General features: G+C 42.7%; 1 protein-coding gene across 4 annotated transcripts in view; it reads left to right on the top strand.

Annotated features, from left to right (window-relative positions):
* LOC140396204 (tubulin--tyrosine ligase-like protein 12) overlaps positions 1–13,334 on the top strand; it is a 90,806-nt gene that overhangs the window by 26,566 nt on the left and 50,906 nt on the right. Inside the window, exon 1 of one of the 4 annotated variants that reach the window (XM_072484509.1) lies at positions 8,002–8,077. The exons of 2 other annotated variants lie outside the window; for them this stretch is intronic. Coding sequence is in view for 1 of the 2 variants with exons in the window: in XM_072484506.1 (XP_072340607.1) it covers positions 8,170–8,352 (183 nt within the window). In the remaining variant the exon portion in view is untranslated. Of the gene's footprint in view, positions 1–8,001; positions 8,078–8,135; positions 8,353–13,334 lie in introns of those variants that run through there. One more of the 4 variants, XM_072484506.1, reaches the window with a different exon arrangement.

The raw sequence follows: 13,334 nt of genomic DNA, 5'->3' as shown, positions 1-13,334 counted from the left end.
ATTGGTCCATCACTCAGAAGGGAGTACTAAACTGTCTTCCGCTCCCTCTCCTATCCAGGGCATTCGAGATTTTCCACCAGGTCTAATCGACCATGAATTCGACACTTGATGAGATAGAGGCATTTGTAGGCTGTGAGACTAGTTCAAAGATGCTTCCTTGTCATCCTTTGAGCGGCTATGTCAACAGTTGTACATCCCAAGATACTCCTTTTCAAAGTATTTACAACTTAGAGACTTTATCCTTACTAAGACGACGTTGTGTATTGACTCCTCAATTTCCCCAGTGGAAAGAATCCTAAGTTCTGTGGAGCTTAATTAATTAGCAAGTTCTACAATACTTTAAATTCTAGAACCAGTGATAGCAGGTTGAGTGCCTTGCAGTCTTGGGAAAAGGATTTGTGTTATGGGCCAGGGTTTAACAACTCCAAAGTATATTATGGAGTTCACCTGACCTATAACTGTTTATTGATTTTGGTTACGATGAGCATACCTTTCAGGTGTTATTCAACAGAGGTCTTAGACGCTTTAAATCAAAAAACAAGCTTTATTCTACGAATTTAGTTAACATTTGTATAAACACACAGTAAGAATTATTATCAACTACAAACATAAAGCCCTCACATAGCTACAGTAATCTATGTATAATCCTTAACAAATTCCCCCTTAACTGTTCCAATTCAATATCAAAATCCAAGAAAACCAGAAACCCCTTTTCAAAGGTGTGGCCCAGCACATGACACTCTTACTGGTATAAGGCTTATTAGTGATACTCTGTTCCCCTTCTCAAACAGCAGGTTTGAATTCCTTCCAGAAAGCAATTATCTCTTTTAAGTTATCAAGTAGTCTGGAAACAGCTTTTAAAATGAAGATACATTTCAACCTGTGCAGTTCAAAACCAGTCCAAACTCAAAGCAAAAGTAAAAACTCCCAGAGCCACAGCCCAGCTCCATCTACACAATGACATCACTGAAGCCATGTGATAGAACAGGTGTCCAAAAGCTTGGTGAGAGTTTTATGCAGAGACTTAAAGGAGGAAAGAAAGGCTTAGATTTAGGGAAGGAATTCAAGAGCTTAGAAATTTGTAGCTGAAAGCATGATCACCAATAATGGAGCAATTAAAATCTGGGAAGTGCTAGGGACCAGAATTGGAGGACAGAACATATGGATTTTAATGAGTATAACAGGTAACAGTGTCAGCAGTTAAAGGTGAAATTAGAATATCACTCACAAACCAACAGATTGCTCAAATGCATAACATTTAATGTAATGGTAACATCAATGTTTAAGCAAGGGCTCTAAAACCTGTCGATTAAGAGCTAACCTAAAGAAGAAAAGGAGCATGTCGATCAGCTAGAACTGCTGAAACTGCAGGTGAAGAAGGAATAGCGCAAATTAAAGAAAGAGAAAAAAATCAACGCCAATCTCAAGGGAGGAGAAACATCAACAACACAAGTTTGATTCAGTTAGAACAGCAAAGGCAGCATCAATATATTCCTGAACTTCTGGAAGGAAGGGATACCAGCAGCATGTTTGCTCAGTCAATGTACAGAATCATTTTGCTAAATTCAATTTCATACTGAATTTTAAACAAGGGGTTGGCACAGATAGATTCTTTAGCGCTTTAAAATTACTTGAAAATCTATATAAGTGAGAATATCAATACAGTCATGTGATATAGGTCATCAGAAGAGGAAAGCTTTGACCTGGTGCAATAAACATGTGACAGTGAATTAAAAAATATATATATTTTATTCCAAACTTATATAATAATAATCTTCATTATTATAACAAGCATGCTTACATTAACACTGCAATGAAGTTACTGTGAAAATCCCCGAGTTGTCACACTGATAGTGACCCAAACCGGGAATCGAACCTGGCACGGTGAAGCTAACCACTGTGCTACTGTATAAAAGGTTACAAAACATAAACAACTCTGGGAGCAAACTCCCCAACACACAACTATACAGTTTGTACAAATGTTTCCCTTTTTCACCCCCCTCCTCCCTCCCCCCTCCCCCCTCCCCTCCCCCCTCCCCTCCCCTCCCCCCACAACGAACAGCTCCTCAAATACGGATACGAACATCCCCCACCTTGCCTCAAAGCCCTCCTTAATTCGTACTTGACCTTTTCCAGCCAAAGAAAGTGATATAAGTCACCCAGCCAGGCCACCCCCACCCCTAGCGTTGCTGACCGCTACTCCAACAGAATTCTTCGCCCGGCGATTAGAGAGGCGAAGGCCATAGCGTTGGCCTTCCTCCCCTCCATCAGCTCCGGCTTCTCCAATATCCCAAATATCGCCACCAAAGGGTCCGACTCAACCTCCTCCCCCTATCGCCGCAAACATTCCCGCCCAGAATCTCTCCAAAGTTTTGTAGCCCCAGAACATTAATGCTTGATTCGCTGGTCCCTGCACACACTTCTCACACTCGTCTGCCACCCGCTAGAAATGAACCTCATGGCACTCGCACCGACCACCCCTTCAGGCAGGCCAACTATTCGCAGATTCGGCCTCCTCGACCTGTTTTCCTGCTCCTACACCTTTGCTCTCAATGTCTTGTAAAGTTCTCCTAAGAGCCCCACCTCCGCCTCCAATGCCACCATCTGATTGCTGTTGCATCAACGTCACCCTCTCAGTCTCTCAGATCTGTGCCTCCAAGCATTTCTTCACCCTCTTCATCGAGCCCTTCAGGGGTGCCACAGCCCCTTTGATGGCTTTTGATTGATCCTCCTGCATCTCCTTCCCCTGCTTGGGGACTCCTACTTGATGAACCCATTAACTGTTCCATCTGGGGCGTACAAACTTGCACTAGCCCTTCCCCCTCTGCCATCCTTCCACTGGTGGCTGTGCCATAGGTCTCTTCCAACTCCTTGGTCAGAGACTTCACCTTCTTCTGCAGAGTTTGGTAATCAACAGACATGTCAGTCCCACAGGGGAACTTCTCCTCCGACCTTCAGTTACATTTTTCCATCCAAGTTGCACCTGATTTTGGGTAAAAAGAGCTATTTTCCATGCCTTCAAGCAGGAGCTGCCCTGTGTGCGACCACTTACACCATGGTCGCAACCAGAAGTAGGTGATAGTGAATTGATAGCCCATTTGAGAGAAAGGGGACCTGGATGCAGCAGTTCAAAATTGGACAACTCAACACCAGCAACTGCAGCGCGAGGGGATGGCCAAGCAGAAACTGTGAGTCCCCTCCCATTCGCAGTTCTGCTTCTTCCTGGCCCACTGCAAGATTTTCCCTTTCTCCACAAACTTGTGGAGATCTACCTTGGTACATTGTAAAAAGGAGACTTTCAAACTCCAGCTCCAGGGGAAGACTGGGAATTGTAATCGCCAAACTGATTGCTTTTATTAGTGCTGTGTTTAAACTGAGAGATCTTGAATCCAAATCTCAGCGAAAGCAGAGTGCACATTTTAGTTGTGGAAATTGGAAATATCAGTTTTTCAACATTATTTCAATAATCAGAAATGGGACGTGTTGATGTTGGACATATGACCACTAACCTGAATCTGGATAGCTGTATAGTATTTCAGAGATGCAACTGGTTCTACTTATACGTATAGATCACATGGCATTGTAGTAGAGTGCAAAGTGAGAAGGTAGTGTTATATAATAGAATCTTACAGCAGAGAAGTGCGAGCTATTTGAGAGAGCTATTTAAAAGAGCTATCCATTTATCTGCCCTTTTCCTACAGTACATAACAAATCCTCTTTTGAAAGTTGCTCTTGAATTTACATCCAGTGACCTTTCATGTGGTATTTTCCATGTCAAAACAACGCACTATGTAAACACATTTCTCCTCACCTCCACCCCCTCCCTGTCTTCTTTCGCCTGGTGTAGGATCACCTATACCAATAAGGATTTAGAAATAGGACAGTTATGCCTTGTACCTTTTAATCAATACTGTTAAAATGCCTACTTAGAACAACGTAAGTAGGTGTTCTAAGGTGGAGTTACTTGTCACTATACAGAAGAGTCAATGGACTCGAACCATGAACTATTTTCTCTCTCCTGTCAGGAAAACAAAGATAGTTTTATGGGATTTATATTTGCATTGTGGAAGAACAGAAATAAGGTATAATTTTAAGTAGGTTTAATTTAGTGTTTCTGTGTAAGGAATAGGTTGATATAGATGTTTGGATCTGTGGTCTTTTGTGTCAGATAAAGCTGGGCTTATATTGTGCTTTGAGAAGAGTTATGGCATCAAAAGTAAACCTGCTGTGGAGAAGTGTGTGATGAATGTAGGAATTTCAGATATATTGTATTATATGTAGTTGGTGCAGAAAGGGTTAAATGCCTGGGTTAGTATGTGATTGCTGCAGTCATATTTTTAAAAATCCTAGTTTGAAAGGCAGCTGGATCTTTGGAGACAAGTGCAATTAAAGCATCGTAAAAGTTGGCTCAGAAAATTTTGTTTATATAAAGAGGGTTTCCTGGGGAGTAGATAATTAGAGACACTGTGTTCAACTTTGTAAAATGATGTAGTTAATGGGAGGAGACAGGAGCTGAAACAGTCAGGTTTTGGGTATTGGAGTTTCTGTTCAGTTTTGATCTGTCTGTGAACAGACTAGTAGCTGCTCTAAAAGCAAGTATTCCAAGGTTGGCTAACTATATTTAAAAGTGGACTTTGACCTGAGATGGGTTTTGCTTGAGTGAAGATAAAAGTTACAGTTCAGATTTAGTGTTTCATTGTCATTGTTAAGCATTATTTAACAGGTAGTTATCAGTTATTTTCTTGTGTGATGTCAAGTTATTTTAATCCTCTGTTAGTAATAAAGTTTATTTTAATATACCACATCCCTATTTGCGTGGAATCACTCCTGGATGAAGCATCCTTTCCTCATAGTCTTACAAATTAAATTAAATATTGGGGTATCTGTTCAGTATCCTGGCAACTGTTGGGGTCTGGTCCATGATGGTAATAAGTGGAAGTCGTTGCTTAGCAACCCGGGGCACATTTAGGGTAGGAAGGCATTTCAATTTTAGTTTTTAGCTGTATATATTGCATTTGAAGATAGGAAGTCAGAGAGAGAAAATCTCTCGGCTCTGCCAGAAGAAAATCTGGACAGGACAAGGATACTGCAAAAATACAGACTTCCCAGAGAACTAGATAAAGTCCAGATAACCAGGGAATTGGAACAGAAAGAAGGTCTGAGGAAGACTAAAGTTAAGGGAACACAGGTCAAGATGTTGAACAAGGTACTGTTCATGGGAATTGAAGGGAAAAGCAGATAAAGTGTTCTGAATTAAAGAGACAGCTGAATTAAAGGGGCTGGTTTAGCACACTGGGCTAAATCGCTGGCTTTTAAAGCAGACCAAGGCAGGCCAGCAGCATGGTTCAATTCCCGTACCAGCCTCCCCGAACAGGTGCCGGATGGCAAATAGGAGCTTTTCATAGTAACTTCATTTGAAGCCTACTTGTGACAATAAGCGATTTTCTTTTTCATTTCATTTCAGTAACCAGACTTAAAATAGGAAAGTAGACTTCAGAGGTAAATCGACAGTTTGGTGCCCTCTTAATACAGTCTGGGAATTGATAGTTAAAGCAATTGTGAAGAGTTTGTGTCAAGACAAAAGGATCCTCAAGGGGGAGGTGTAAAACCTGGATTCAAAACCTTGATGGAGGGGTTGAGGGAAAAGATTTGAAAGTGTGTCTTTTTGAAAGCGGAATTTGAAATCACTCACTTGGAAGTGGGAGTTCAGTGAGACAAGGTAGCTCATGGTATAAGAATCATCTGGGTGGATTTTGAAGAGGAATCCACAGACATTCACTTGGGTTCAGAGTGGAGTATGTCTGACCACAGCCAGTCTGTGGAGTTGAAAAGAATGTGTATTACTGAGACCATCATAGTCTAAGATATATGTTGTATCCCATGTTAAACTTAAAATTTGTATATTTGTGAAGATAAGTGGGAGTAATGGAGTAATGTATTATTATCAAACTTTTCATTTTTAATAAATATTTTCCCTATTGTTCAAAACTAATTAGCGGTCCTGTGACTCTGTTCCTCCACGTTTAAAAAAAATTATGATCTTTTGAGCAGGGTTCCAATTTGGAATCTTATCCTCCAGTAGTAACACCAGCTAGGATTGTAACACTCCACAGATGCTGCCAGACCTGTTGGGTTTACCCAGCATTTTCTGATTTTATTTCAGATTTTCAGCATCCGCCGTATTTTGCATTTATATATCCTACAAGTTCTCTCATTGGCTTGGACGGTGAGTCGATTGCTCCAGGGGCCAGTGTGTGTCTCTGAGCAACTTAATGTCATCTGCTAAAATAATAACAGCGTATTTCTTGCAGGAATGCTCAGAATAGACACTCAAAGGTTGTCCCTTAATATACCACCCAACACATTAATGCTGAACATAGAACATTACAGCGCAGTACAGGCCCTTCGGCCCTTGATGTTGCGCCGACCTGTGAAACCACTCTAAAGCCCATATACACTGAAGCTATGGAAATAGATGCCTGAATAAATAGGATTGGTTTTTTAAAAAAAATTTAATTACCAAGAAAATTTCATTTATTGAGATTTGGATGGGGAAATGTGACTGAACTTTTCTATAACATAGGCTCAGTTGGAGTCTTGTGTCCAGTTCTGAGCACCACAAATTAGGAAGAATGTAAAGGCTGAGAGAAGGTGCAGCAAAGACTTACAAGAATGGCTACAGGGATGATAAACTACAATTAGAAGAATAGCTGAGAGAAGCTTGAGCTGTTCTCCTTCAAGAAGATTGAGAGGAGATTTGATAGAGGTGTTCAATATCATGAAGGGTCTGAAGATAGAGATAGATAGAGAGAAACCATTCTCATTGGTGATAGAAAAAATATTTTTTAGCAGTGAACGAACGTGCAAGTTTCAAAAGATATTTGGTATTCAAAATGTTCAATCCGAACATTTCCCTTCAGTGATATGCGTAAGTGGTAAAACATTTGTTTTGGCTGTGTATTTTTGAAATTGCAGTTCACCTGCGAGGGTTGTAAAACAGAGAATGCAAATTTCAGCTGATTCTCAAGAGATGTAAAGGTGACGAGGAAAAAAAACATTTTTATATTCAGTGGTTGGTTGGTATGCCAACTCTGGATGTATCTCTGGAGATTTTATCAGAACCTCCCACCTTCATGTAAGCCGGTTAAACACTGTAATTGTACTCCATTTCCAATAGTTTATGGTCAATAAATAGCTGTGTTCAAAGATAACATTGAGAATGATACCACCCCAACCCCATCCAGAATTGTTTGTAGCTAAGCCCTGGAAACTAAGAATTAATTCCTGGAGACTCCAGGCAATCCTGGAGAGTTGGCAACACTTGGGATCTAGAATGTGTTGCCTGAGATTGGCGGCAGACTCCATCGAGGTTTTCAATAGAGAATGGGATAACAACTGAAGAGAAAAACTTTGTAGGATCATCCTGGAAAGGTGGGGGTGGAGGTGGGATGGGGGTTTTGGCACAAGGTGAGTTGCTCAAGCAGGGACAGATGGCTGAATGGCATCCTATTGTGCAATAACCGATGTACAAGTTAGATGCTGACAGTTGCAGCCCTCTGGACTCAACATTGAGTTCGGCAACTTAAGATGTTGACCTTTTTCCTCCATCTTAAACCCCCCTTTCTATTTAAAAAAATATTCCATACACGTATTTCCTCAATGCAAACTCCTACCTACACCCCAAGGATAAAACAGCAAATAATACTGATCTGAACTGGCCATGTATACTTTAAAATGGAACAACAGTAAAACAGAGATACTGGTCCAAACTGCTTTCCCCCCTCCAGCCCTCTCAAGCCAGGTCATCCGTCTTTTGTTATTAAAGTTGCTACTTTTTGTTGCAGTTTCTAAAAATCCACGGGGGTGGATTTCAGTTCCGACAAAGACTTTCGAGATGAACTCGCAAGGTTAACTCTGGGTGTTTCCTGATTTCCAGCATCACCCGTTCTTCTGAAATTCCAGCAGCCGCAGTATTTTATATAAAAGCAAATTACTACGGATGCTGGATTCCGAAACAGAAAACACTGGCCAATCTCAGCGGGTCTGACAGCCTCTGTGGAGAGAAAGAGGAGCTAAGGTTTGGAGTGTGGACGGCTGTGTATTTTGCTGTGTGTTTGGTGCCTGCAGGCGGCGCCTGCTCCATTTGGTTGGAGCGGTGCAGCAGCCGGAATGAGCTGTGGGCTCCGGGCTCTGCGGGATCAGTGTCCATATCTCCAGCCAGCAGCTCTCACAATGGAACCATGTGCGGAGCAGGAAGCAGAGCTTTTCACAGACCTTCACAGAGCAGCGCTGGAAACGTCGGGAGTGCCGCCGCTTTACTGGAAGAGTTTGCACCACAAGCTGGCGCAGGAGGTTGTGCCGGTTCACAATTTAACAGCAGATTTGTAGATTGGGGCGGCGGGTGGGATGTGATACAAACCCTTCCGGTGCACTGTGCGAAACGTGTCCAAGTTGCTTTTTGTTTTGGCGCCGGACCATTTTTAAGTGGTTAAATATTTCTGCAAGGCTTTCCCAAAAGGGATCATGCACAGAGATAGCTTCCCTTTTATTTTAACAAGTCTGGTCTGCACGGATATCTCAGCCCTGACAGCAGTTGGATTGAAAGACCTTTGTTCCGAGGAAGGCCACTGCAGCGAGAAATTCAGTTCAGAGTTCCTTTGCAGAGTTAGCCTGGAATTGCGGCTAGTGCAAATTAGGTTTTGCTGGTTTGGGGAGTGTTGCCCATTGATCAGGGCCATTGAAGGATAATGGAGTTGCATTTATCCAGTGCATGTGCAGAAAGTGTCTCATTGCCAGTTAATCACTTTTTAAAATGTAGTCACTTGTTTGGTGGGTAATTCTTGCGATGCTATAAATGACTACTTAATCTCTTGCTGCTGATAGTCGAGGGGCAAACGTTGGCTGGAATACTGGGCGAGGTTCCTTTGTCATCTCCCCCAGCAAGCATTTATAGTAGGCCTTTAGATTCCTAGATCACTGGAAGTAAAGTAGCGATACAGACTAATGGAATGTATTAAGGCAAACGAAGCTTCGAGAGGGATATTGAAAAGCAGATAAGTTATTTAAACATTCATAGAACTTTAGTTAAGCCATATTTGGAGTACTGTAAACAATCCTGCTCTCCAAATGATAAATTCTACAGAGGCACTTGGAGAAGATGCAAAAAAAAAAAAAATTGCTGCAATGATGCTAGGTTTTACCTCTAGTTCTATCAGGAACGATTGAACTGGCTGAGGCAAAGAGAAGATGAGGGGTAACCTGACTGTGAGAAACACCGCTCACTTAATAATAATTTACACTTAGCCAAATTCTGAAGAAGTATTTTATTCAATCGATCTTGCAAGAACGGGTGCAGCCCATCAACATTGGCAGACACACTGAATTCATACAGCATCACTTGTTATATACAATCTGTGAGAAACACTTCCCACAAACTGCCGAAAGGGCAGTTTCCTTATCAGTGATTCCTTATTTGGACTTGTTATGTTCATTTTGTCTTCCCCCTTGCTTAGTGGTTTCTGTTAGCTCCTGGTTCATCCTTGGACCGTCAATTAAAAGATAAGAATGAGGCCCCCTGCTTGCACCTGCATCCTGCTATTGTACATCCCGCTCATTCCCAAAGGTCAGTCATGTACATAGTTACAACAACTTGCTCACTGTAGCTAACACAGAACTCCACTTGACATCTTATTTTCCCATCAGGCCCTATTGTTGACATCTTAATTGTGAACCAGAGTTATACATGTAAAAACAACATAAAATGCTCATTTCTCATAATTCCCCCTTTTTTTCTTTTTACTCTTGTTGCTTTTTACACTATGTCGCCCCTTCTAGCCTACCCCAAAATTGTCAAACATCCTCTCAACCTCACTTTCTATGGGGTCGTACTCTCCTTCAGTCTTCCCTCTTTCTAGTAGGCAAATTGTTTCCTGGCCTCCCTTACCCAGGGATAATGGCATCTGCTTGGTCAAGGCTGTTTCGATGAGCCTCTGCACCAAGCCTCTTACGCACAGGATGATGCAACAGCCTATTGCCGCCAATGCTCCTATCACCACGATGATGGAGGTGAGGATGGATACAATTAACCCTTTCCATTTCCCAAACATTGATTCAAGCCACCCAGTCGTGGATGTGTCTGCCCCTGAGTTGCCTGCCATTTCCTCAGCCAGAGTGGTTAACCCTTGTAGCGCACGGGTAATCGATCCGTCGGGTGCCGTGTTGTTAGGGATAAACGTGCAACACTGTCCCTTGAGCATAACGCATACACCACCTTTCTCTGCCAAAATCATATCCAGAGCCAATCTATTCTCCCAGGCCATTCTACTGGTTGCGTCCAGTTGTTCTGCTATGCCCTTTACGGAATCCCTGGTATAATTGATGAACCTCTGTTGATTATAGTATATATAATTTATCCAATCCACATTCTTATTGATCGTAACCCACCAGAAGAGGGACTCGAACCCAGCTGCAATCTTATTTCGGGCTTTGAACTCGTCTGGTACTCCTCTGGGGATGCCAACGGAGTCCAGGTAAATCCTGTCATCAAATGAGGTGGGCATGCTCCGTTTAGATCGTTCCCCTTTTACACTCCCCCTCTCCTCTTGTCTTTCATAGGCTATACTGAACGGAATGGCGAGCTGGACTAATGCGCATGTCCCTTTCTACTGGGGGGGGGGTAGAGTGAGTCTTAGGATCTTTCCTCCGCAATACCACCATATATCCGCACGTGGTATTTTTAGTGATGAGTAATTGCCCTGGGTGGTCACGTTCTTAGTCTCAATACAAGTCTTGAGTTCTCCCATATCTTTACTTAGCCCCGTATCAGAACGACTTATACACGATTTGTGATGCATCACGGTAACCAAGAAGGAGGGAGGGTTTGCTGATTGTTTCTTATTAACAGGAGGAAACAGCAGAGATAGGGGAGTGAAGGTCTTGTTGCCCCAGGCTGTCTCATCTTGGTACAAGGCCATCATGCATTCCATGCTCCCTCTATTTTCTTTCCACCCCATTGGAAAGGGCTCCAGATGGGTCTGTGGTCTACCTGATGCGCAAGCATAACAATTGTCTTTCTTCAGCGTCTGGGCCGAGTACCTCACCCACTCAATCCACGCATTCTGTCCCTCATAGCCGGTTTCTATCTCAAAGGCTTTCTACTGGTTGAGGCAAAGAGAAGATGAGGGTTAACCTGACTGAGGTGAGATTATGAATAGTTTGATGGGGTTAGGTGTGAAGATGACCAGACTAAGGGTCCAAAAATATAGTCGATAATATGGTGGTTTCCAAAGTGGGTTACATATATATCATTGAGAATGTCTTTATGGGATACTTTTCTCTTAATTGTGTAATGATGGATTTTCAGGGATGTGAACACGTTTTCGACCTCCATGCTAAATGGGAAAGATTTCAAACTGATCTAGCAACTCACAAATGGGCATACATGAGGGCATCTGTCAGCAGCGACAGAATTATTTACAACCACAATCTGTAATCTCTTGGCACAGCATATCTTTCACTCTACCATCACCACCAAGCTGGGAGGTCAACTCTGGTTCAATGAAGAGTGCAGGAAGGTATGCCAGGAGCAGCACTCTGCATACCTAAAAATGAGGTGGCAACCTGGTGAAGCTGCAACATAGGACTACTTGCGTGCCAAACAGCGTTTACGATAGCCGGAGCAAAGCAATTTCACAGCCAATGGATCAGATCTAAATTGTGCAGTACTCCCACATCCAGCAGTGAATGGTGGTGGACAATTAACAAGGAGAGGAGGCTCTACAAATATCCCCATTCTCACCAATGGAGGAGACCAGCACATCTTCGCAAAATATGAGTCTGCAGCGTTTGCAACAATCTTCAACCAGAATTGCTGAGTGAATGATCCAACTTGACCACCTCTGGAGGTCCCCTGCATCACGAATGTCAGCCTTCAGCCAATTCGATTCACTCCACATGATATCAAGAAACTGCTGAAAACACTGGATAGTGGAAAGGTTTTGGGCCCACACAAAATTCCAGAAATAGTACTAAAGTCTTGAGCTCTAAAACTAGCTGAGCTCTTAGTCAAGCTGTTCCAGTACAGCTACAATACTGGCATCTACCCGGCAATGTAGAAAATTGCCCAGGTATCTCAAGAAACAGGACAAATCCAATCTGGACAATTACCCTGTTTTAGGCAAATCAAATAACCAATTAAAATAAATCAAATAAACTGAGGGACAAATTAAAGGGACAACCCCTTAAAGGGATACTTCTTTTTCTTTTTAAATTTAAAGTACCAATTATTTTTTTCCAATGAAGCGGAAAATTAGCAAGACCAATTCACCTACCCTGCATGTCTTAGGATTGAGGGGGTGAGACCCATGCAGACACTGGGAGAATGTGCAAATTCCTCCCGGGGCCTTTATCAAACCCGGGTCCTCAGTGCCGTGAGGCAGCAGGGCTAACCACTGCACCAACGTGCTGCCTCTGTTACAGGGATACTGCCCAACTAATTACCGCCCCATCAGTCTGCTCTCAGTCATCAACAAAGTGATGCAAAGTGCGATTTGACGGTACTATTAAACAACACTTATGCAGCAATAACCTGCTCACTGACTCTCAGTTTGGGTTATGCTAGGGCCACTCAGCTGTCATCATTAGAAAGCAGAACTAGGGGGCATAGTCTCAAAATAAGGGGAAGTAGATTTAGGACTGAGTTTAGGAGGAACTTCTTCACCCAAAGGGTTGTGAATCTATGGAATTCCTTGCCCAGTGAAGCAGTAGAGGCTCCTTCATTAAATGTTTTTAAGATAAAGATAAATAGTTTTTTGAAGAATAAAGGGATTAAGGGTTATGGTGTTCGGGCCGGAAAGTGGAGCTGAGTCCATAAAAGATCAGCCATGAACTCATTGAATGGTGGAGCAGGCTCGAGGGGCCAGATGGCCTACTCCTGCTCCTAGTTCTTATGTTCTTATCTCAGTTCCAGGACATCATCGCAGGAGTTCCTCAGGGTTGTGTCCTAGGCCCAATCGTCTTCTGTTTCAGCAATGACCATTGCTCCATCATAAGGTCAGAAGTGGAGATAATTGCACAATTTGTGACCCTTCATACTGAAGCAGTCTCTGCCCATATGCAGCAAGACCTGGGCAACCTTCAATTTTGGGCCGATAAGTCGCATGTAACATACACTCCATGCAAGTGCCAGGCAGTAACCATCTTCAGCGAGAGACAATTCTCCCCATGATATTGAAGGGCATTTTTATTGCTGAATTCCCCACTATCAACATCTTGGGAGTTACCATCGACCGGAAACTGGACTAGACCAGCCAAATGAATACTGTGGCTACAAGAGC

This window comes from Scyliorhinus torazame, chromosome 19, assembly GCF_047496885.1.
Source record: "Scyliorhinus torazame isolate Kashiwa2021f chromosome 19, sScyTor2.1, whole genome shotgun sequence".
Classification (NCBI taxonomy): Eukaryota; Metazoa; Chordata; class Chondrichthyes; order Carcharhiniformes; family Scyliorhinidae; genus Scyliorhinus; species Scyliorhinus torazame.
Note: the sequence above shows the minus strand (reverse complement) of the source record. Positions and strands in the feature narration are given on the sequence as shown.